Source organism: Sardina pilchardus, chromosome 11, assembly GCF_963854185.1.
Source record: "Sardina pilchardus chromosome 11, fSarPil1.1, whole genome shotgun sequence".
Taxonomy (NCBI): Eukaryota; Metazoa; Chordata; class Actinopteri; order Clupeiformes; family Clupeidae; genus Sardina; species Sardina pilchardus.
Window position 1 is genome coordinate 7,111,861 of NC_085004.1, and position 26,081 is coordinate 7,137,941.

General features: G+C 43.2%; 1 protein-coding gene and 1 long non-coding RNA gene across 2 annotated transcripts; both read left to right on the forward strand.

Annotated features, from left to right (window-relative positions):
* Positions 1 to 10,389: 10,389 nt before the first annotated feature.
* Positions 10,390 to 11,061, forward strand: LOC134096126 (uncharacterized). The gene is made up of 2 exons (XR_009940706.1): positions 10,390 to 10,571; positions 10,651 to 11,061. It is a non-coding gene; the product is annotated as an uncharacterized LOC134096126 (long non-coding RNA).
* Positions 11,062 to 15,140: 4,079 nt separating this feature from the next.
* LOC134096134 (uncharacterized) lies at positions 15,141 to 22,320 on the forward strand. Its single transcript, XM_062549890.1, has 5 exons — positions 15,141 to 15,331; positions 16,678 to 17,013; positions 17,647 to 17,730; positions 21,190 to 21,303; positions 21,477 to 22,320. Exons 1-5 carry the CDS (start codon positions 15,262 to 15,264, stop codon positions 21,545 to 21,547), a joined length of 675 nt encoding a protein of 224 aa, XP_062405874.1. The 5' UTR covers positions 15,141 to 15,261; the 3' UTR covers positions 21,548 to 22,320.
* Positions 22,321 to 26,081: the final 3,761 nt, after the last annotated feature.

The following is a 26,081-nucleotide window of genomic DNA, read 5'->3' on the forward strand; positions in this document are numbered from 1 at the left end:
GCGCGCAAGGGTTGCTGAAATATGAGCCCACTTCCTGTTTGGCGGCTTCGCCGCGAAATTCGATTGGCTGTTACAGGCGAACGGTTATAGTTCCGAAGAAAAATATTTTCAGTATACAAGATGGTCTGTAGATTATTTGTGTGAAGTTTGGTGTTGATCGGACAAAATCTGTAGGAGGAGAAGGCTTTTAAGTGTTTTTGACAAAATCCAAAATGGCGGAAAATCCATCATGGCGGAAAATGACGTCCGTTGAACTCAGGCTGGTCCAAGGATTCCAATGATACCTGACTTTTGAAAATTGACCCAAGGGGTCAAAAGTTACGTGTGTGAACGTACGTCCAACTTTGACCTGTTGGTGGCGCTAGAGCGTATGAGCTGCCGACATTAAACTTAGTGAAATTAATCATTTGACTGTCCCCAATCAGTGTGTCAAATTTCACAACTTTCCCGTAGTCGGTTCTATGGGCTGCCATTGATTTCAATGCACAGAGGAATAATAATAATAGTTTATAATAAGAAGAAAAAATAGAAACACAATGGGTGCCTTCGCAGCTTCGCTGCTTGGCCCCCAATTAGACACACACCAACTCATCACCCCCATGTCACACACCAACTCACCACCCCCACAACACACACCTGGCTTTCCACTGTCCCGAGAGAGTGGATACGGAACCAGCCCCAATGCGTCTCACATTTCCCCCGGGGAGTTTACTGAACTGATACGTATTGTGGTCGCAAGGGCTGCTGGCAGGGGGGAACTGTATGTGATTATCAGTGTAAATGCTATTTGGAGTTGTGCACTTGCCACTAGGGTGACAGGACAGGAAGTCTGCAACAGAGTTTTGCTTCCCTGCTCTGTAGTGGATCTGAAACCTGAATGGCTGCCAGGATAAAAACCATCGGCTTATGCATTCATTTGAGCCTTTTATTCTCCCCAACCAAGCAAAAAGTCTCTACCCAACAGGTAATATTGAAAAGTGTCCAAAGCCCAAGGGGAACGATATGGCTTATGTAATAGTGCCTTCATGCCACATCGGATATTCAGAAATTCTAACCTCCAATAGAGGAAAAATGAATTGATCGCAAAGTCATTGTCAGATTTTTTTGCGAAATCTTGTGCCTCGAGGTATCTGACTTGACGTCAGTATCATATTCTCCAACCACGGTGGACTCCCTTGCAACAACACAAGAGACAAATCTCACTCTCATTACAAATAGGCAAGCTAGCCTAATTTATCACTAAATGAACACTGCAGATAGAAACACTCCCCTGAGACATTTCCCTTTTTGCTTTGGAAAAGGAAAAAAAATGCTTCAGATGAAATAATTTGGCGGGCCCACTGCAGTACCTCTACCATAGGGGTCGTGGACACAGTTGTGCTCCTGCCTGGTTGGGCTATACACAACTATGTGGTCCAGATATACCAGTGCCCTCCACAAGCCGGTCCATCAGTCTTTGGAGGTGGCTGGCACCCCCTGCAGGCCAAAAGACATGACTGTAAACTGGTGCAGGCCTTGTGGTGTATGGAAGGCAGTGTATGGCTTAGATCCCTCAGCCAAAGGAACCTGCCAATACCCCTTGCAGAGGTCCAAAGTGGAAATAAAGCGCATCAGTCGAAGGAGCTCGATAAGGTCCTCAAGCCTTGGCATTGAGTAGGCATCGCAGTTGAACTGAGCGTTTATGTGCCTGAAGTTAATGCAAAATTGAATGCTCGTATCTTTCTTCTTGGCTCAATGACCCCAAGCTCCTTTATGAACTCCAACTCTTCCTGGAGTGCAGGTAACAAGTACTCAGGGATCCTGTAGTGAAGAACGGGGTCAGTTGATCATAGGGGTATCTTCATGGTGCTTATTTATCAACTAACATGATAAACCATGGTTATCATACTTACTTACTTATCCTCTTCGTCCCGGTTGGGGCATAAGGCTGCAATCATACACTGCCACTGAACCCCGCCTCGTGCTTTGGCCTGTGCTTCGTCCTAGGAAAGACCCATCCCCTTCAGCTCTGTCATCACTGTCCTTCGCCAGGTGTTCTTTGGTCTACCCCTTTATCCTTCCCGATTGGGGTCCATCTCATGGCAACCTTGGATGGTCTTTCATTGGGCATCCTCAATACATGGTTATACATGGTTATCATGGTTACCTCAAAAAATGTGCATAGCTACATTTCTGATCATCACTGTTGTTCCTCCCCTTCTCCAGCTATCGTGTCTGATGTGGACCTGTCAATCATCTGCTCAGCCTTTGGGGAGAGGAGTGTGAGGTGCTCCTCCAATGGGGACAGTCCTCAGTACAGCTGGACTCTGGATCATGGGAGGCCTCTGGATGATGCTGCTGCTGATCTCAGTTCAGATAACCAGACTCTCCTGCTGAGGGGGGATGTGACTGGACAACTCACCTGCATCATCAGGAACCACATCAGCAGCACACACACCACCAGACTGATGGAGCTCTGCTCTGGTCAGTGACTTCACACCTGAATGATTTACAGTAATCATGATTACCTCTGTAATCTGTAATACAGACATCAGACAGGTCAATAGTGATTCTGCTCTGGAGCAATTTCACGTAAATGACCACTACTCTGATTGGTTGTAAGAGAACAGATGATGCAGGTGGGTTTCCATCTGTTCAGCTCTGGGTTCATTCTTACTAATGTGTTAAACTGATGAGGGTAAATGGTCTTACTATTGTGTTAAACTGATGAGGGTAAATGTTCTTTCTTAATGCAGGTCTGAACTCCATCTGTGATGTTACTCAGGATGCTGCATGTTATGGGGCTCTGGGAAGACCTGTTTATTTGCGGCTCATTGAGGACACCAGAGGATGTGAACTGAAGTTATTCCGTGAAAAGAAGAGAGTTTTTACATTCAGAAAAAACAAGCCAGGATTCCATGATGAGTTCAACACCCCATCAATCTTCCAGAGGTGGCAGTTTGTTCCTGATAACGGGACCATGATTATAAGCCCCGCAGAGAGGACAGACTCAGGAACATACAGAGTGCAGATCTATGAGTCATCAGGGAGAACAGTGGGAGATCACACAGTACAGCTGGCTATAGAAGGTAAATCACTTCATCTCTTTACATTAACACTGAACAATGAGATCTAGAGGTTTATAGTTTGATAATTCCACTCAACATGCGAGTAATTTCTGAGGCTGTGATGATTGTTATTACGAAAACTGTTACACATGCTGTAGAATCAGTGCAGAGAGGTGGATTTGGCAGTAATGTTGGGGGATTAAGGCCGGGATATACCAACCCAATTATCGGCCACCACACGTTGTTGGACAGTCGGTCGAGGCGGGGACTTGAGTCTGCTTGGTGTGTCCCGTGCCATTGTCAGTCAGAGGAGCCGTCGGTGTTCATTTTGGCCGATTTGACATGTCGAATCAGCCAGTGGCAGTCGGCCTCAATGACCATTCTGATTGGTGAAATGATAGCCCTTGACTAAACGTTATCTTGGATGACCATTAGCCCTACATTCAGCTATGTAAGTTTTGAACCCATGTTGATTAACTATTCTAACATACTTTTGCTAAAACTAATAGACTACCACACATTGAACGTATGTCATTGCAGGTTAGTTTGCAACAACATAAGTTTAACAAAGTCCTTAGTTGCTACCTAGCTAGCGAACATCACTTGCAGTTCCCATTCACTTTTCATTAACTAACGTTAGGTAGCTAGCTCGGTTAACAGGCAAAAATAAATGATTTATTCTACGTCCAAGAGTGTTTCTTGATGTTTATATTCGTATTGCTTAATCAGAGAAGTCCGAAACTTCTTCTTCAACTTCTTCAACTTTCTATTGGCAGTGGTGAATCCTTTGATTAATCTAGGTAACTAGACAATCTTTTTGGCTCTAAATCTTTTAGCACCACCTGCTATTACATCTTGTGCACACACAGAACATACGCTCAGCGTCGCATCGGTGTGCTCAAAGGTACCTTTTTTGACCGACCTGGGGAGCCGGGAGCTGACTGATCAGTCTGACTGCTTTTCTGCCCACGGTCGGCCATTGGCTTGGTGTGTCCTGGCCTTCACAAGTTTAACGACTGTATATAGCAGTTTGCTAAATTTAGCGTTTTTGCATAATCCCTTCTCCCCTTCAGCCCCTGTGTCTGATGTGGACCTGTCAATCAGCTGCTCAGCCAATGGGGAGAGGAGTGTGAGGTGCTCCTCCAATGGGGACAGTCCTCAGTACAGCTGGACTCTGGATCATGGGAGGCCTCTGGGTGAAGCTGATGCTGATCTCAGTTCAGATGACCAGACTCTCCTGCTGAGGGGGGATGTGACTGGACAACTCACCTGCAGCGTCAGGAACCACGTCAGCAGCACACACACCACACCTGTGCTGTTTAGATGTTCTGGTTAGTGACTGTTTTACCCAGCGTACACACTGTCTCCGTCCGTCAACGGATCACGGAGGTTGGATCTGCTGTATGTGTATTTGCATACACGTTATCTGATTGGCTGACGGATCCGTCGCTGCCTGAAAAGTTGAACATTTCTCAACTTTCTTGACGGAGGCAACGGAGCTGATGCGACGGACGGACCCACAATGCATTTCGAGTCCGCCCCATGCAAAGTGAATGAGATCCGTTGACGGACGGAGACAGTGTGAATGCGGGGTTACACTTTCTCAGGGACTGTTTCACACAGAATTACAAATTGTCTGAAATAAATCACAAACTTAACAGGCTGTGGTTTGAGGCATGTCACACGCAATGCAACCACTACTGTTGCTGTTTACAGGCGGTATTTCTCCAGTGTTCATCAGTGTGTGGTTGGCAGAGATCATCATCCTCACATCACTGCTGGTGGGAGGGTATTACCTCTTCATAAGAAACAGGACATCACACACTCCAGGTCAGACATCACACACATTATGCAGAATACACAAAACACACTTTTACACCACGCATGATGACACACTCCAGGTCAGCGTACACATTGCACATTTTATCTTCTGTTTTCTACACACCTGAAACAAGAGATCTCATCCTCCAGGTGAGCGTACAGACCTTCTGGCTGAGAGCGGCTAGACTGTTACGGTACTAATGTGTTTGTTGTTTGTTATTTGTGTTTTTCTCTCGGAGAAACTGGTGTGTCTCGTCTCCCTCAGATGAGTGTAAGGACCAGGAAGTGACGCTCACAAGTCGCAGGAGGAGGAGGACACCAGAGGAGGTGCAGATGCAGTGACTCCCCATTGGTCCAGAGGAGGTGCAGAGACTCCCCATTGGTCCAGAGGAGGTGCAGCACCAGACTACTTCTTCTTTCCACTATCGAGTCTCTGATCAGTCCAACAGTCATAGTAGCCTAATTTGTACTAGATCCGTTGATGTTGTAAATATGAAACAATACTGTAAATATATAAAATAATTGCATGTCTGCAAATTAGCATGACAACATTACCATTCCATTGTGGTGACCAAATGACCAGTGGCGGTTCTAGACATTTTTAACAAGGGTGGCCCTAGTAGTCATCCAAGAGTGGCATCTAGATAATAGGGGTGGCACGGTTTTTGAAAAATGCTCCGAACCGTGCGGTTCGCATGTCACGGTTCGGAGTGTGTCTTCGTCGTACGGTCCTACGGTTCAGGCTAGTTATGGCATGCGCAATTGATTCCCATATGTGACGACGTGTTTCCCTTACGTGCGAGAGTAGGAGTATGGAGTTTTGAGTGTGTGACCGGACCAATGGATGGTTGTCGACTACGCCACCCTGGATCTAGTGTCCAGGGACCCCAGACCAATATCAAGTATACAAATTACACCTTAAATTGCACAGGTCCAAATACAACAGGCAGAGACGTGAATTCCAGTACAATCAAACGTTTCTTTATTGAAAAAGACTGGTTAGGGGAGGGGAGAGGGAGTGTGATGTTTATACTGAAAAGAACTGGCATAATAGAATAGAATAGAATATATACTTTTTTGATCCCGTGAGGGAAATTCAGTTCTCTGCATTTAACCCAATTTAACCGAATTAGTGAACACACAGCACACAGTGAACACACAGTGAGGTGAATCACACAACCCAGAGCAGTGAGCTGCCTGCCCAACCAGCGGCGCTCGGGGAGCAGTGAGGGGTTAGGTGCCTTGCTCAAGGGCACTTCAGCCGTGGTGAACTGGTCGGGGATCGAACCGGCAACCCTCCGGTTACAAGCCCGATGCGCTAACCAGTACACCACGGCTGCCCCAAGGGCATGGGTTAGAAAGATATAAAAACATATTTTATTATTATTATTTTCTTACTGTACTGCATGCTATGGCAGCACAATTAGACGTAAGTTGAAGGCTAACAAAATTAATCTTAAGACATTGACTGGGAATGCAGCATTAAATGAAAACAGAAAATTATACCGGCAGGTAGGGCTTACCTGGAGGGGGCAGCAGGCTATCTGAAGGGGGTGTCCACACGTGCACTCTCACTGCAGAAAAGTGTCACACCACTGTCACAGCAAGCCACCACCAGCACTCCTTAATACACTCAGTAATAGTTCTACACTCCAAGGTGAGATTCAAAAAGCCCGCCACCAGGTGACTAGCTACCCCCGGCAAAGATAAACCACAGACCTGCCAAAACATAAACTGATCAAAAGAAACAGCAGCAAACACGCATGCATAACATACGTAAGGGATGAAGAGAGCTGTTGAGATTACATGGGTAAACACCCTAGCAGCGATACATGCATGCAACGTTCAATGACAATAAAGCTTCACACGGCAAACAAAACCAAACAACACAAACGAGCACACACAAACACAAGCCGAAAGAAAGCACACAAGCAACCTAGACAGATACGCCAGGGAAATCCCAAGCAAGCACACGCAAGCACCACAAACCCAGAAAACCTAACGCAACGCGGAGGAGCTGTAGCGTAAACACAAGAAATGAGCCTACTACTAACGCTATGGACAAGACAGCAGCGTGACCACACTAAACAGACAAGTGGGGCCGAGCCAGGCCACCAACACTCGTGGCCATTGATCTATGCCGTGAAGGACACTATGCGAACACACCGGGCCGTGGTCGTAAGCTGCAGAGGAGAGACAACTAGGGCTACGTGCCGGTCGGGTTCCATATGGCAAAGCCCGAGTGGGCTTGCGATAGACTCCTGCATGAAACCCAGGGACAGATCGGGAAGGAGACAGAGGAAGGTGGTCTTACCTACCAGTCTCCTTTATACTAAATCATGGCCTAGTACCGGGAACTGAATGAATGAACCTGTGTTTGCCCCGCCCCCCTCGTTAGTGGGGATCAGTTTGTAGGGGAAGCAGAAAGGGACAGACCGAGCAGGAATGCAACTGGCTACAAGTGCTGCGCGCAAGGTTTTAGAAATGGCAAGTGCGAGAGATCATCCCTAGCGTGGTCAAACTGATGCACCTGACCCTGCTCGGGTGGAAGCATGTTCTTCCGCAACTGTAGACTATGCGTGCAACTTTACCAAACAGTAGAAGTAAACTCATTCTCCTTGGCCCGCTAAATGGACACCCGCCCTCGACATGCACATTAATCCAAATAGAACATTCACAATCGCGAACGCAATGACGCACAGAAGACGATTAGCTAAATTACTGTTAAAAACGGTTAGCATCAGACATTTGATAAAATCTATTGCATTCAAGTTGACTGACCATCTCAATACCAATGTTTTCAACTCCAAGGCTTAAAAGGGCCTGTCCCAAGGAGAAAAAGTATTAGCTTACCTTGAAACTAAAACACATGTGGGGAAACTGAACAGTCCAACCAGTAGAGTGTGATGAGCTTAAGCTGCATTCACATACGTCGCTACTCGCCCATCTCTGAGCGAGAACTGTCAATGTAAAGTGAATGTGTTCTAGCTGAATGTGGCCAGGACAGGCGATGCGAGGACTAGCGATGCGATGTGGGCGGGTACGAAGTTAAAATAATTTTAACTTCCAGCGATGCGAGTGAAGCGAGTACCAAATCAGAATGTAGAATAGAGATGATTGACAGTTAACGGAAGCGAGGAGTGATGTGCGAGTAGCGATGTATGTGAATGCCCCTTTAGCCTGCTACTTTGTTTACAATATTTTGAGGCTTCAGCCAGACAGCTGAATTTAAGAGGTGGAGTTATAATGAATAGTAGGCTATAATCTGCATAAAGTTTGCTGTTATGAATAGCAGACATGTCAGTATATAGAATGAATAAATAATTACATTCACACTATTGAAAGGAGAGCGATAAAAAGGCGATGCAATGAAAAATATGGGTGGACGACCTACATTTTGTGCTGGTGCACCATCCCTGCCAAATAAATGAAAAGATTGTTGAAATCATCAATGTCTTCCCTCTTGCTTTATCAAAAGCTCAACTGAAGCTTAAAGTTTCCTCAGACAATAATGTGCTATTGTGTGAAGTCAAATTCAGTTTGTGCATTATTACATGATAACTATTCTCTAAATACTCTAGCCTAATTGTGGATGATTAAGCTATGTGCTGAAATATGTTTCTGGAGTGTTAAAGAGTAAAAGAAAAAATAACAACAAGAACCGCACCGAACCGAAAATCGTGACCCTAAACCGTGATACGAACCGAACCGTAGATTTTGTGAACCGTGCCACCCCTACTAGTTAAACAGAAACAGAAGGACGTAGATCATTCTCTCACATCAAATGTCTGTGTATTTGGATAAATACAAATACGAATATATAAATATAAACATATACATATACACATATCAAATGTTATTTTGGTGTATTAAAATGCATCGTTGTTTTAGAATTTCCGAACGAAAGGGCTGGTAGACTAAGGTGCTTTTACCATAATGTAGGCTATAAAATCATCTACCTTGTCTGATTTGTGGAACTATTACCTACAACCCTTTGGAGGTGAATAAAGAATGTAATTGGGGAAGTTGATGTGGGCGATTGTATGGAGACTAGAGCTCATAGACGCCAGGCTGGCATTTCATTTAGCCTGGCTCGCTCTCGCGCATAATTTTCGTTGGTGCATGAATGTGCGTCCATGGAGGGCGGGACTTGAGGTTGTATGTATTCAAAATCTGCCGGCCGTTTTGCGAATTCCGTACCCAACCTTTAAAAACACTGTATCCAAATGGCTTCAATGAGGAATGGGAGATGTCCTGTTTTCTGTAATCCTTATTAAGTGTTTGATTGCTTATTTGCACACTGTTTGCTGCCTGGTTACTACCAATGTGTTGGGGTCATGTGATTGGCTTTGTATGTATCTTGTAATTGTCTAATGATCATCTCTGATTGTATGCACCTGCTTTGGACTGGTTAAATGGTTGGCTCTATGTGCTATCTCTCATTTGCACTGAGGATAGGCCAGGGGACTGAAACGTTTGTACAGCACATTTTGCACTTTTTTGCACTTTAGCACAATGTGAGAAAAAAAGCGTTTTAAAAAAACATACAAAATACAAGTGGTTTTAAACTAAACCTCTCTTTTTGACTTGTGTTTTTCTGAGTGCGAGTCCTCCTTGTCTGTTCAGAAAGTTTCTCAACCCCAGCTGTTTTAGCCCTATACATTTCATTGCTGCAGCCAGGGGCAATACAGTATAAACCCTGCAGTCCTGTTACACCGTGTCCTAACTGCAAGCTACGTGACCGAATGCGTGTGACAAAATCAGTTCCATTAGCCATGACAGTTAGCCCAAATGGGCTCTGGTTAGCCTCCGACTCAATCACTCTATGAAGCTGCACAGTGCTAGTCATTGGATGTCATGTGATGTCGCAATGTTATTCATCGAAACAAACCCATATTTTTTTTAAAGCAATGAGAAACAAAAAAACTGTTTTTGTTCTCTTATGGACATGAATGGATAGCACTCACATTTTTAAAACTTTACATATATATAGTCCATGAGTAAGAGAACATGTTGAAAAAAAATTGAGATGGTGAGTTTTCGTATTTCGAGGCTATGGGCCTTCAAAGATGGCCAAAATGGTGTTTTTTCCTGAATTGTATTGCCTTTTTTCAAGGACAAGATGAAATGCAAATCCAACATTTATTTTGTCCTGCAATAGTATGCCACTTGGTAGACCATGTGAATGTGGTAGATCCGACCTGTCCATTTTAATATTCCCTCAGTACATGAAGTTCGTGGTGTTGGTTTGATTTTTATGAACCTCGTAGAAGGCCAATATGGGGTTTAAACCCATTTTTTCTGTTTGAGGGATCGGATTGCCATCCTGTAAACAGGATAAAAATGTTATATCCCATTTTTACTCGTTATTGATCCCTTAGAATATGTTCAGAAGTTGTCAAAAATGGCCAAGTGGATCAAGTCACACAAGGCTTAAAATGTAATATAAGACAGATGAGATACTGAGGGAGAACACTGTGAAATGTATAACCCCTGTTACGATGGCCTTTGAACCTGTAGTAGGATGGACTGACTGCTGCCCCTGTGTCTTCCCTCTGGCCTGTCAATTGGCTAACGAGGGGCGGGGCAGTGACCTTAATTGGTTAACTGGCCAAGTGCAGCCTATTTAAAGAGCTTGGTGGCTAGCAACAGTGGAGGCTCTGCTGCAAGAAGGTGTGTGAGCACACCAGAGCCTTCCACCAGGTATGCAATCTTTTTGAGTGTTAATGTTTGTAATAGTTTTTGTCATTGTGATTAATGTTTATCGTTTTATGTACTGTAGCTGGGTGCCCTGCCTGTCCGGACCACGGCAGGGGTGACATTGCCAGCCTGCTTCTCTGGACTGCTACAGTTGGTCGGGCTGCTGTCTTGTCTTCATTTAGTTTTGTTTGATGTTTGATTTACTATTTTGTCTGTTACTCTTGGTTTGATCGTTTTTGTCCATTGTCTTTCTTTTGTGAGCAGGCAGAGTGTTAATGGGGGGGGGGCCTAGTCACCTGCTGGGGAACTAGAGTGTGTGTACTGAGAGTTGCTTGCTGTGGAGAGCTGCACTACTTAACACTTTCATACTGTAGAATTGCTGTGTTTGGTATAAACTGGTCACCGTTGATATTAGCCTGCCCCCTCAGGCAAGCTCTGTCTGTCTCTGTTGAATGTCTGTCTTTTGTGTTCAATAAATTGTTTATTTAAGGAATTCATGTCTCCAATATGCTTTAAAGAACCTGTGCAGCTCTGTTTGGTAAAGGTCCCGAGCTCCTAAAGATTCCCTGAGGCGCTAGGCCCCAGGGTGGCGTAGTCAGGCTACAGATTTGGGGTGGTTGCCCTGACCACCCTGTTACAAACCCACTGTGTTAACTGAGGTTAAGGGCTAAAAACACAAAGAATATTTTTGAAAATGGTTCTTTGAATACCCATGTACTGTAGATCTTCAAAGAACTTTATGATATGATTCTTCAAGGGCCCCAGAGAGCCCCCTCCCCAATAATACTATTATTAGGGGACCCAGAATTACTGTCAGTCATAGGCCCCAAATTCTCCTGCAAGAAAGCGTTGAGTGCCCAACTTTGTGACACCACCAAGAGGGCAGATGAATGCTGATTGAGAAAGTAGTCAATTTCTTACACCCTCTGCTGGAGGAAGTGTTTCAGTCACATATGGTGCTACAGGTGCTGTTTCCTTTCAGGTGCCTCCACCACTGTGTCTGTCACACCAGCTACCCACACAGAGTGCCCAGGCTCAGGTAAGATATCACACCGTGCTGCTATTACACCAACATGATGTTAATGAGCACAATGTATGTGTGTGCATATGTGTGTGTGTGTGTGTAGCAGCGCAACACATCCACAAGGAGCTCTAAAGTAGAGACTTGAGCTCTTCATACTATTCTGCACTGACTCTTACTACTCTTATACTCTACTGTTTCTGCACTACAGTGGTGCTGTTACCACACTGCACACAGCTGTACCTACAGTACATATCTGTCTGTATGGTTCTTACTGAATATCCATATTTATTCTGTTTTTTTTTCTAATAATATATTATTCTGTTAATACACTGCATATTATTTGTACTACTATTATGATGTTACTACACAGCACATATCTGTACATGTTGTTCATACCTTGTTCATACTACATAGCCATATTTATTCTGCTCTTATAATTTATATTACTCTATACCACCTTCTGTAAACCAACTTTACACTACTGTCTACGCTGCACTATATGTCTTGTGCTGTCTAAGCACCACCTGTCTATGCTTTGTACATCACATTTTTTGCACTTCTGGTTAGACACAAATTGTATAACTGACACAAACTGTGAAACAGATGGGCATGACACATGCAATACAACAACTACTGTTTTATTGATGATATTATGTATGATAATGTTGCTGTCTGCAGGGGGTATTTCTCCAGTGTTCATCAGTGTGTGGTTGGCAGAGATCATCATCCTCACATCACTGCTCGTGGGAGGGTATTAGCTCTACATAAGAAACAGGACCGCACACACTCCAGGTCAGTATACACCTTTTATCTTCTGTTTTCTACACACCTGAAACAATCCTCCAGGTGAGCGTACAGACCTTCTGGCTGAGAGTGGCTAGACTGTTACTGCACTAATGTGTTTGTTGTTCGTTATTTGTGTTTTTCTCTCTTGAGAAACTAGTGTGTCTCGTCTCCCTCAGATGAGTGTAAGGACCAGGAGGTGGCGCTCACGAGTCGCAGGAGGACACCAGAGGAGGTGCAGATGCAGTGACTCCCCAGTGGTCCAGAGGAGGTGCAGCACCAGACTACTCCTCCATTCCCCGTCCACAGACACTCTGATCAGTCCAACAGTCATAGTAGCCTGTTTGTTACCAGACCCAGTGACCAGTGACTTTAGGAATCCATCTTCAATTCTGCTGTTTGTTGGTGATACAATGCTCACTGATGCTCACTGTTAGAATGTGTGTGTGTGTGTGTGTGTGTGTGTGTGTGTGTGTGTGTGTGTTTGTTACCGTTTCCACATTATTCTACTTATGTGCACTTCTTATGCTCATATTAACCTTAAGATAGCTTATTGATTGTGTGTATTGCAGTTTACTGATATAATATCTCAAAGACGTGTGTGTGTGTGTGTGTGGGAATGTTCATATACTCTATATATGCCATACAGTGTGTGTGTGTGTGTGTGTGTGTGTGTGTGTGTGTGTGTGTGTGTGTGTGTGTTGATTTCATGACTTCTATATTATCACATGTGTGTATGTGCAGTATAGTCCTGCACTGGATGATACTCTGTTGATGTTGATTCAAATAAACAGCTAAAGATGCCAACAGCAGATTCATGCTGTAACTCGAGTATTCACCACTAGGTGTCACTACATCTACTGTGTGTGTGTGTGTGTGTGGGGGGTGTCTATGTGTGTGTGTGTGTGTGTGTTAGAGTCCTCAACGGGCCTGAAAATTACGACCCGACCCAGCCCTTGGCTTTCAAAGCCCGAGCCCGAAGTAACCCGACGCATCAATATGAATTATCTACCCGAACCCGGCCCGACGCCGGGGATCGAGTTTTCCCATGTTATCCTATGGAGACTGTCGGGCTGTGGGTCGTTATAAGGGCACTTATGTGCAGTGGCATAATCCACGTCAAAACCTAATGAAACAATATTTTCCACAATAGAAACATGATATAAATGGGAAAACTTACTGTTCTTGCTATAAAAAAAGGCAGAATCATCCACAAAGCACGATATTTCAATAACCACTTCATACATGCTTCACTATGATGGCAATGAGTTGTTAGCTATTCACGAAGACGTATAGCCCAGCAACAATCTATCTAAGATAACACATTTTGGGAGTACCATTCATTATATGTAGTATAGTGTATAATGTAGTATAATGTAGTATGTTTTGAAGTTGTGGGAAGTTTTTTATGGCTAAAACTATGTTTCATCCATTCCATGATTGCATGCATGTTGCATACAGCAGCCAGACTTTCTTTACGGTAGACAGATAGATATACGCCTACTTTATTTATCCCCAAGGGGAAATTCATGATGATTCATGGTAAACAGCAGCGATGATTAATAAATGTTTTTTTGTTTTTTTCACTGAGCGGAAAAGATTAAGCCCGTGGACCGACCCGACCCGAGTCATCTGATTCTATTTTCGACCCGAACCCGGCCCGAACCCACGGGTCCCGTCGAGTTTGTCGGGCCGACCCGGCCCGTTGAGAACTCTGTGTGCACCTTTCACTGCTTGCAAAAGAGGCATGCAGGTTAGAGGTCATATACTTTTCATTGGCCCACTGAAAATAACTATTCGTTATGTTTTACAAATGAGGAGTAAAGGGACAAATATGTCTATTCGTATAGTGCTTAGACTGATTGGTGTTCAGTTTTCTCTCTAAGTGTTTCCAGGTATGTGTGTGGGTTTTACCAATTACCAGGTGTTTTCCCAGTGGTCTCCTTTTTGAACAAAATATCTAATGTAAGAAATTGTGTGTAGTGTTGCAATAAGTGTGTTGCAGAATTGCAAACAATGTGTAAAGCAGAGACTGTTTTTAATAGTTTGTTACACAGTGTTTAAAGTATGCTACAAGAAGTTTAGGTATTGAGGCTTTGGTCTAAACTTTTAGTGTGTAAGCAATGGGCAAAAACTGTAAAACGGTGAGGTTCCTCTTTCTCATCTCTATAAACAGACAACCTCAATCCATTTCTCAACACACAGGACACACAGGTTCCTCTCCTGACTATTTCCTATGTCCTCACCTGTCCTCTCTGTCTTCATCCTCACTGTTCTCAGATCACCTCCTCTATCACATCTTCTTCATCTACAGGGACAGAATCCTGTGCAAGCATGAAGCTTATCAATGATATCAGCCTCTTATCCTAGCAAAGGTGTTGCTGAACACCTTTCAGTCAAAAATGCTAAACATGTGTAGTAGTAGTGTGTGTAGTATGATGGAGCGTTAGTATGAAGGGGCAGTAGTGTGATGGGGCAGTAGTATGATGGGGCAATAATGTGATGGGGCAGTAGTATGATGGAGTAGTAGTGTGATGGGGCAATAGCGTGATGGGGCAATAGTGTGATGGGGCAGTAGTGTGATGGGGCAATAGTGTGATGGGACATTGCACATTGGACATTGCACAGGGCAGCGGAACTCCACTGGAGTTTCAGAACTCTGCCTGCAGCTGTCCATGAGCACAACCACAATCAAGTGTGAGTAAGGCTCTTACAGCATCTACACACACACACACAGAGACGTCAGTTAGAGCCAAACTTCCTCTTCTTGCTCCATCTGGCTCTAGTTGTACACAGCCCTGGCTCTAGTTGTACACAGCCCTGGGCTCATTTGAACGCTCCAGAGACGGACGGTGTGTGTGAGTGTGAAAGAGAGAATTCACCAAGATGTGTGTGTTGCTTCCACAGATTAGAACTTTTACTGGACTTGTTGTTCTATTGGTTACATCAACTTATGGTAAGTTTGCCTGTGTGTGTGTGTGTGTGTGTGTGTGTTGTGTATGTTTGCAAAATAGGTTAAATTAAATATTTTCTAGAAGATACTATTGCTGTTGGTTGTATGCTATACTATTACAGGGGAGCTACACCAGACGCGTAACTGAAGCGTCCCATTCGCGACGCGTAAAATCCATTTTAGAAGATGGGTCTATTTTTTTCGGAAGTACGCGCAACTGTTGCGTCTGGTGTAGCTACTTCCATTGACTACAGTGATAATTAACTGCTGCGACCGGCTGCAACATACACGTCGCGAACGGAACGCTGCAGTTACGCGTCTGGTGTAGTTCCCCTGTTAGTTGGTATTAAAATACACTATGACTGTTGGTTCTCATTTAGTGACATGTAAAGGAAGCTCACAGTGTTGGCGTCTAAATTAATGTGGTAATGTCTAATGATGTAGCCCTGGCTGTACACTCTATTTGGGCCCTCACATATTCTCATAGACATAACCTACTCACACATACAGGGAATAGATATGCCTATTGTGTTTTATTCCTACATACATCAAATTACACATTTACATAGGAATTCAGGAATTTACATATTTTAGCCAATCAAAACAATATTGAACGTCATAAATTTGTGTTAGTGTCAATTCTATCAAATGGACTCTTGCAACTAAGATAGCCAAAAGAGATAATGAATGTTTGTGTGGTTTGAATTTACCTACATGCTCACCACTGTTCCTTAATGCTACAATAACACACACTGGTCACATTCAGACAATGCAAAAAATGGAAATGGACACAAGGCAAAGAATTCTCTATTTAATTCTAGATGGTACTTCATGTGATTCTACCTATTGAAGAATGCCACCCATCTATCAGTGTGCTGTTTCTTCAGTACCTGAAATACAGTGAGATTTCTAACAGTAGTGTGCTGTTTCTACCTGATATACAGTGAGATTTCTAGGTAGTGTGCCGTTTCTACCCGATATACAGTGATATTTCTAACGGCAGTGTGCTGTTTCTACCTGATACAGTGAGATTTCTAACAGTAGTCTGCTGTTTTGTACCTGATATGAGATTTCTAATGGCAGTGTGCTGTTTCTACCGTGAGATTTCTAACGGCAGTGTGTTGTTTCTACCTGATATACGGTGAGATTCCTAACGGTAGTGTGCTGTTTCTACCTGACATACAGTGAGCTCTCTAAGGCTAACAGAAGTGTAGAACTCTGATGTGACTGGGCAATCCGTCTGTTTGCCAAACACCTTCACACGCGCACATCAACACAAAAATAACTAATAAAGCTCATCCATACTGAGGTGTTCAAATGATGGGAATGAATCTCCTCTCTTCATGCAGGTCTGGACTCCGTGTGTGATGCTACTCAGGATGCTACATGTTATGGGGCTCTGGGAGGACCTGTGCACCTGCAGCTGATGAGGGACGCCAGAGGATATTACCTGAGCCTCCAATATAACAGTGTAACTGTTTTTAGATTCAACAACTCTAAGTCGGAGTTCTATAAACAGTTCAACACTACATCAGTCCTTCAGAGGTGGCAGTTTTTTCCATATAACGGGACCATGATTATCAAACCTGCAGAGAGGAGAGACACAGGAACATACAGAGTGTATATCCAAAATGAGTCAACAGGGAAAGGAGTGGGAGATCACACAGTACATCTGACCATAGAAGGTAAATCACTTTTTCTCTCCTCTGATGTGATATCAAACGTAACATCTCCTGCACTGTGACACAGAGGGGTTTAGTGACGATCTCAAAGGGGTCTAGGACACAGCGCAGTGGATGATGAAAAGTAAATATCCTCATCTGCTCTGTTAGACATTATTAGTAAGTTCAGTAATCAGATAATGGCTGTAAGTAAACTCATAGAGTGTGAGCTGTGTTCCCCCAGCCTCATGTGTGAAACCCACAGATACAGGATATGAATTCAGTAGCTTCTCCGAGCTGATCCTGATTTGATCTGCAAACTTGTCCCATTCTCATCTTTCACGGTACATGTTCATGTGTTTTACTTCGTCTTAGAGCAACACCGAGCTGATCCTGATTCTTTATCCCATTTCCACAGAACATGTCATATTATGTCCATGTGTTTTATTTTCATGCCTTTCATGGAAATCTGCAACTTTTGTGATATATGTGCATGTGTTTTATCTCAGTCTGACTTGTGATCTCAGTGAGTGTGTGTGTGTGTGTGTTTGTGTTCAAATATACCAGTGCTGATCCCTTTTCTAAGGTTCCGTATCACCAATGAGTTTTGTGTTTCATTTTCCACGACACCACCACCAACTGCCCCCACATCTGCAGCCAACAATGGAGTATCCATGACAACTATACCACCACCTACCCCAACATCTACCACCTCAGCTCTGCTGTGTGTGTGTTCTTCTGGTCAGTATACTGTGTCACACTGGATTACACAATGGCTGAAATAAATCACAGGCACTTTACCAGACAGATAGACATACAGACATACTGCTGCCACTTCACCAATAATTACAAAACTTCCCTGCAGCCATGGAAGTCTTTTAAAGGAACACTTCACAGTTTTTTCAATTTAAACTCTTATTCCCTTAACTAAGACGAGTTGATACATACCTCTCACGTTTCAATGCGTGCACTCACTGGCTCTAGCGCGCGGCGCAACTTTGATAGCACTTAGCTAGCCCAATGCATTCATTAGGATCCAAACAGAGATGAAGTTAGAAGTGACCAAAGACCTTCATGTTTTCCCTATTAAAATACAGTTACACGAGTAGTCACACGACCAAGTATGGTGAGACAAAATAAAACGTGGTGCATTTCTAAGCAGGTAAGAGGGATAACTATATTGTGTGGCGCAGTAATATCCTCACTCTTGCACTCTCTCACTTTGGAGTGAGGATATTAAGGCCTGAACACACCAACCCGATGATCGGCCGTCGGGGGCGGTCGGTGACTCGAGTCTGTTTGGTGAGTCCCGTGCCGTCGGCAGTTGTCGTCGGCGTCGGGGCTAATTTTGGCCAGTTTTGGCCGACTTGACATGTAGAGTCGGCCAGTGGCCGTCCGCCTCACTTACCAATCTGATTGGTTGAGTCTACCCTTTGAAACATCAGGTAGCAGAGGACTTTGTTTAAACTAACCATTAGCCATACATTCAGCGATGTAAGTTTTAAACTCATTTTGATAAACCTTCTTAACTATTTTTGTTAGAACTAAGTTTCTGAACGTGTGTTATTTCAGGTTATTTCCCATTCACTTTTCGTTTACTGTGCTATTAGCAAGCAAGCTAGTTAGGTTCACGGGCGAAAAGTTATTTATTCTGTGCCCAAGAGAGTGTTTCGTTGGCCTCACATACAAGCAATGGCAATAAAATAATACACACTGTGACGGGGCGAGTAGCCACCGCCACGGCAGCGAGGCGCTGCCTATATAAGACATTTGAAAGTGCTTTCTTTTGTACATAATATGTGACCATTCACAGCGAAATCAGTCGTTTTGCGCACATCGTTATTTTGAGAAAATCAACAATAACAAACTTCAGGGTTAAAATGTTGAATTTCACGTTTTCGCATAATTCGGCTGTATACAGTCTACAGTTTCATATCGTGAACGCATTTCACTGAAAAACCTACGTTTTGACTGTTAAACCCGGCGAAGATTCAACACATTTGCTGTCATTCCCGTTGTGCACGCGCCGCTTAAACAGGTGATTTCTCCTCTTCTGGCATATCGTGACAGGAGAACCATGTCAACTTTGGATGCGATTATCTTACCGATAGTTTGTGTAATACCCTTGATATACATATCGTTGGAAAGCTTAGTTTATGGCCGTTCACGTGAGCACAATAACTTAATTTACTAAATTTTACTGAAACGACTGGTTCCGCTTTACAGGGTCACATATGTTGAATTTGTGTGATTCTGTGTTTTAATGATTTATATATTTGTTGATTATAGGCATATGCCAAAGTTCAGAAGAATGATCTTCAGATGTCTAGATGTGTAGACTCTTGTTGGCTGTATGAGCTTTGTATAGGTCTTTGGGCATTCTGAAACACCTCTGTGCTGTTTTGTAATGGGTATGATCCAATTACAGGGGTGCAATCAGGCCCTATTTAAAACCCATGCCTGTAGTTGCTGGGGGAGGGAGTTGAATGTGATGAGATGTAAGTCTTAGTAAGCTCTACACTAGTTTGTGACTAGTTGCGTAGTCTGTGGTTAACTATTTTTGATATTATTTTGACTTAGTCTTCTGTCTTAGTTTTCTTTAACTGTTAAGTCATTTGTTTTCCCATTTTTTTCTTCCTTGTTTCGTTAACATTCAAAATGGATTCTGCTGCCCTCTGGCCTTATTTGGGAAAGCAATACTGTAAATTCCCATCTTCAACCTTTATTTTTGAGTGCTGTTCCACCTTCCTCACAACCGCCCGACACATCTACCTTTAACACACACTATATTATTATATATATATTTTCTTATTGCTTAATCAGAGAAGTCCGAAAACTAGTTGCAATTAGCTTCTCGAATCCTGCATGATATCTACACGGCTCGGCTGACTCTGAAGCCTGCAGTTATGGGTAATGTATCAGAGTTCACGCACGCGCAGAATGTACAATCAGTGTCGGCATCGCTTCGGTGTGTGCAGTGGCACTTTTTGACCGACCAGGGGAGACGAGAGCCCGACTGCTAGTCCGACTGCTAGTCCGACTGCTTTTCTGCCGACGGTCGGCCGGTCAGGTTGGTGTGTCCAGGCCTTTACTGCGCAGAGTCTAGTGCTCCCAATGTTATTCCGCCACACAATAGTTATCCCTTTTACCTGCTTATAAATGCACCACATTTTATTTTGTCTCACCATACTACTCATGTAACTGTATTTTAAAACATGAAGGTCTTTGGTTGCTTCTAACTTCATCTCTGTTTGGATCCTAATCAGTGTTGGTAGTAACGGCGTTAATTTGTCAGTAACAAAGTAATCTAATGAATTACTTTTCTCATTGTTGCAACGCCGTTATCGTTACTGAGAATTTAAAGCGTCGCGTTACTACAATTTGGCTGGATGAAGTGCATTCACTGGATAGGATCATATAGGATGGAATACCCTCCCCTGAGCTAATAAATAAATGTATATTAGCCTAATCACCCTTGACAGACTAGGCTATAGCTACCAAGATACTGTACATCAGAGCGGAATCTGGAAATTATTTCATCATAGGCCCACTTCCAACTCCAGGATGGGAAAAAAAGACTTGAATAGGCTACTCACCAAATCCAAGCCATTTCATTTGCACATACTGTTGCGAACTTGCCACGATAGCTTATTGAGGCATAATAGTGACAAGTAAATGCGCACTTTCTCTGTCTGTCGGATTTCTATAGTTTCTCTCACAGGGCTACTTCACTGAAACTGAACGTTATTTTCAAAGGAGGACCCTATAGATTTTAAAGATAGCCTATTTTATTTTTGAGGGCTTTTGATATCGGGGGTTACCTTACAGTAAAATTAATTATTAGCCTATTACACGTCTCTGCTGCATAGCCTACATTTCGTCAGGGCCGTTCAACTGGAGAAGGGGTTGTTCATTTATTCCCGTAGATTGCAAATATAGACTTGGTTGCGACTTCTGAACAGTTTTGTGAGTGCTACTTAATATTTGGGAAACTGCGAGTAAGGGGCTGCGACCGCACAGCCCAGGCTGCTGAAGTGCTGCGAGAGCGCAGCAAATCGTCAGAAACAATATATTTAAGCTCACAAAGACAAAATAATCAGACCGGCCCAAAACGTTAACGGCCCACCGGGAATCCTCTCGCAGCTAAGTGCTATCAAAGTTGCGACCCCCGCCAGAGCCTGATAATGTTGCTGTCTGCAGGTGGTATTTCTCCAGTGTTCATCAGTGTGTGGCTGGCAGAGATCATCATCCTCACATCACTGCTGGTGGGAGGGTATTACCTCTACATAAGAAACAGGACCGCACACACTCCAGGTCAGTATACACCTTTTATCTTCTGTTTTCTACACACCTGAAATAAGAGATCCTCCAGGTGAGCGTGCAGACCTTCTAGCTGAGAGTGGCTAGACTGTTACTGCACTAATGTGTTTGTTGTTTGTTATTTGTGTTTCTCTCTCTGAGAAACTAGTGTGTCTCGTCTCCCTCAGATGAGTGTAAGGACCAGGAGGTGGAGCTCACGAGTCGCAGGAGGACACCAGAGGAGGTGCAGATGCAGTGACTCCCCATTGGTCCAGAGGAAGTGCAGAGACTCCCCATTGGTCCAGAGGAGGTGCAGAGACTCCCCATTGGTCCAGAGGAAGTGCAGCACCAGACTACTCCTCCATTCCCCCTCCACTATAGAGTGACTGATCAGTCCAAATATTTGATAGCCTGACGTTGTCATACTCAAAATTCCAGTCAGAATATGAGTCTGAACTGCTCCATTGTGACGCAATTATGCAGTGTGTTTTCTAGTCTTTTTTGAAAGTTATTGCGCTATCAATATCTTAGATTTCGCTATCGGATGTTGTTTATAATATAAGACAACAAAATATGTGGCAGGGTAGGCTATTTGGAGAACATTTCCTCTCCGTCCGTTCACACTGCTACAACCATGCTATGAACAACTGGGGAAGGGTGGAGCAAACAGGCCAATCAGAGATCAGGGTACATGTCATGCAAACACGCTGTTTTCCCTTGATGAAAGTGAAACTAGAGTTTACACATCCACTTTGGCCTAAGTTTTAAAAAATAATCGCGTGATAACCTGTGATAAATCCTTTGTTTTTTTGTAAATGAAAGGCCGAACTGCATCTACCACCACAATTTTGATTGATCCGAACAGCTCTGGTTTGAATATAGTTGTGCGACAATGGACCAAGGCCAGACTCAGGGGGTCAAGACCATGTAGATTAGCTTTGGCATGTTTAAATATGACGCCACATGGAGTATTTAGAGCCAGCTCCGTGCATGTTTGCGAGGGTTACCAAATAAATTACCCCTCTTTTGATACTCCGTGTCTGTGGTCTTTTAATCCATGTTCAGAGCTTATCATGGGCCGTAACACAAGGTATGTGCATTATCGCCACCCTCTGAACTGGAGGACAGCTGTCTTTTTACAGAATGTCCAATAAAAATCGATGTTGGTCCATGCGTCATTTCCAGCTTTGGAACTTGGCGCATGGTCAGAGCTGACTGGCGCTGGATCCGAGCTCCAGTGTTCAATATGGCGTAGACTATGAATTGGTCGGATTTACGAGCCTAGCCTCCGCCATTCATTTGAATGGAGGGCGGGACTTAGTCACGACCTCAATTGTTGTGGATGAGGCTACCTATTTGTTACGTTCACTTTGGGAAGCGCTTTATTCACTTCAAAGGGCCTTCCCAACACAATTAAAACTCAACAACTCTGTGTGTCCCTTTATTTATCCCATTATCCCTTACAAGATAGCTTATTGATTGTGTGTATTGCAATTTACTGATATATAATAATATCTCAAAGCTGTGTGTGTGTGTGTGTGGGGGTGTGTGTGTGTGTGTGTGTGTGGGGGGGGGGGGGGGTGTTAAGCATGTTTATACTCGATATAAGGCCATTCTGTGTGTTTGTGAGATGTTGATTTCATCTCACACACACACATACAGATGATGAACTCATGAGCAATTAACCGTTAATTAATGTAAATTGACTATTTATGCATGACTATAAACTTCATTCACGCATTTTAAAGCACAACCTGTTCATCACTTTACCTGAGGGGCCACAGACATGATTAACTAATGAAAATATAATGCTTAGCTAATGAGGACATGCCTATATTTAAACAATCTGGATTCTTCGATATTCTCTGAAAGTGATCTTAATTAGTTCATGATGAGTTAATGTATTATACTAGTTTACTTACCCCTTGGAACACATTTCAAAAACCAAGAAATCAACATGATCATGTGTAATTGATCATTATTCTTAATGATTTACCCACTGTACCTAATGCTCAAGATGATTTGTTGTCCATACCTGATGTGCCAACCGTACTTAATGCTTAAGATGATGAGTTGTTTATTAGGCCTGTAGCGAGGAGTCGATGACGTCGACTAACCGACTTCAAAATATCGTCGACGTCATATTTAGGCGTCGACATATCGCCAGAAGAAAAAAAAAAACACTTGAGTCACAAAAACAAAACAAACAGTTCGCACTTCCTCAAACCAAAAAAGCCCTGCACAAAGCCCTGAAAAACTGCTCGCCTGAGGTGGTCGAATGGGAATACTTACTTTAATTTCACGTTTGTGTAATGTGTCGTGCAGCTTGAGCTGAGTGCACTTCGGTAGTGCTCGCTAACTATCCTAGCTCTCTGCAGTTTTTTCGTGCTTGTTTGGTAGGCACTTTATGTTAGCTTGTCACTGGCAGTGAGTCAGCTGTGTATTGTATTTGTTAGCATTTATTGTTGGCTGGAATGGCTAGCTGACGGCTGCATAACACTAAAGTGACCAGTGGCCAGTACACATAAATATATATTTATTATATAGTCCCCCATGGATGAAATTCCACAAAACTTGGCATACTCCCAGAGGATGTCAGGTTAATAATACACATGAAATGTTGTCCAGTTCATAACATCTCATCTGAAGATAGGAGCGATTAAAGCAATATTATATTACTTTTATCATGGGGGTGCAAATCACAAATGACGGGTTATGAGCTAAGTTGATGCAGGCTCTTGAGACCAACATACCATAAACATTTTTCATCCTCAGTGCCACGGTTCAGGTAGTTATTTAGGAAAAACTGAAATTTTTGAGTTTCGGGGGGACAGCGCGGGGATGGAGTGGACCCCGGGGACCAAACTGATTTTTTCTGTAGAAGTCTACTGGGGCTACATGCCCACCAATTTTCATGTGCCACAGTGTTACGGTGTCCCGGGAATCGTTGACAAAAAATTCAGGAAGTAGATGACGGGGAAAAAAAATAAACTTTGAGAAGAACTGTATGACCACTACGCTAGCTATGCTAGCGGCGGTCATAATTAAGTTATTGCTCACATGAACAATATCAACCTAAATTAAGGAGGTGGTAGATTAGTCTGGTTCTTTTTTAAAATAAATAACGCCTCTTTCAGAAGCCCGCCTTGATTCCGAATTTGCGCGGTGTGACAGAAGTGGAGATGGGAGAATCCGCTTAACAGAGAGGCGCACAACAGAACCGCGTAAAAAAAAGCCTACGCGCGAATGGGAGAATTCCCCCCATATACTCCACTAACGTGATAAAAAATAAACTTACCGAAGCTCTTCTCTCGTTAAAACAAAAATAATAGATCCTCTTGGTGCGTGGTATAACAAAGTAAAGTAAAAAAGGTAACAAATGATTTATCAAACGTTTCTATTAGTTATAACCGTGTAGTTCTATCGAGCAGTTTTCCTCAAATTCGAAAGCGTGGCATTCAATGCTCAGATTGAAACTAGAGGGAAATTCTCACGCATGCACAGTGGCACTGAATCTAACAGGGCTACACTAGCTTTTCAACACTCACAGCATCATTGATATGTGGAAGAGTGAGGATGCGGAGATGCAGTTTTACCATCCAAACATCTTCTGGAGTTAGGAAGAAACGCCTGTCATGTTTGTCAGTGTAACCACGACTGTATGCCCATTCACAACTTCTTATGACAATCTGTGATATCGATAGGCCTCGCGTGAGCCACATCTCCACAAATCCTAATAATTCTGGATGAATGGAATTTTTCTTCCTCTCTCCAAGGTTTGTCAAATCGTGTCCTGTGTGAGTTAACTGCAGCCGAATGACCACTGCAGGGAACCCTGTTTCCTCAATGAATTTAAATTATACATAGTCCTCACAGGCATTGGCCCTCGTCTCACATGCATTTCCAGTACTCTTTCCAGACGGTTTGTTACCTCTTTCACAGGCATGGACATACAGTAATAATTCTTGCTGGTCTGTTTGGGGGCCTGATGTAGTTCCTCTACATATTGCGCCATGAATTCCACCTTATCCCCATGAACAATTTTTACATCTGTGGATACTCGGGAATCCTTTTCTTGAGTTTTCTTCGTATGCCCTCGAGCCAAAGCTCCTCCTTAATCTGCAAGTGGTACAGACAATCATAAGCAATCATGCCAATAAAACAATATGCTTCAAAAATGTCATTACATGGGGATGTCCTTTTTAAATATAAAACAATAATAAATAATAATAAAAATAATCATTACGGCAGCCAAATGCAGACCTATTAGGTCTTAGGTATTAAATGACATGTTGTACATGCAGAAAAGTTGTCCCAGCAGCATTAGAAGTAGATATTGTAAGCTGCTCTAAGAGTGTTAGTAACTAATGCTTATCTCCAAATAAGTCAGGAAGGCTTTCATGCATGAATTCATTATGATTCATGTACAGAAAATAAATAATCATGATCATGCTTAACAAACCATAGTTCATAATGATGTAGCCACCATACTTAAAGGCTCACTGAACCCTAAAATAGGTTTTTTGAGCTGTTGATTGATTGAAAATACTCATAAGTGGTGAACTGCACTATTACCAGGGTTAATATTGACAAAAATCGTGTTTCTCGACAAAAGTAACATTTCGTCTGATTTAGTATGGGAGATATTGCTCTCTCGCGCATACTACCGTTTGAAAACATGCCATGGCATGTTGGTCCAAAATACTATTGGAATGCTGACGTTGTCCTGCACTTCTAGTCCGACACTACGTCACCGGGTCGTTACAAATTAGGACTGAAACGCCCCAACACCT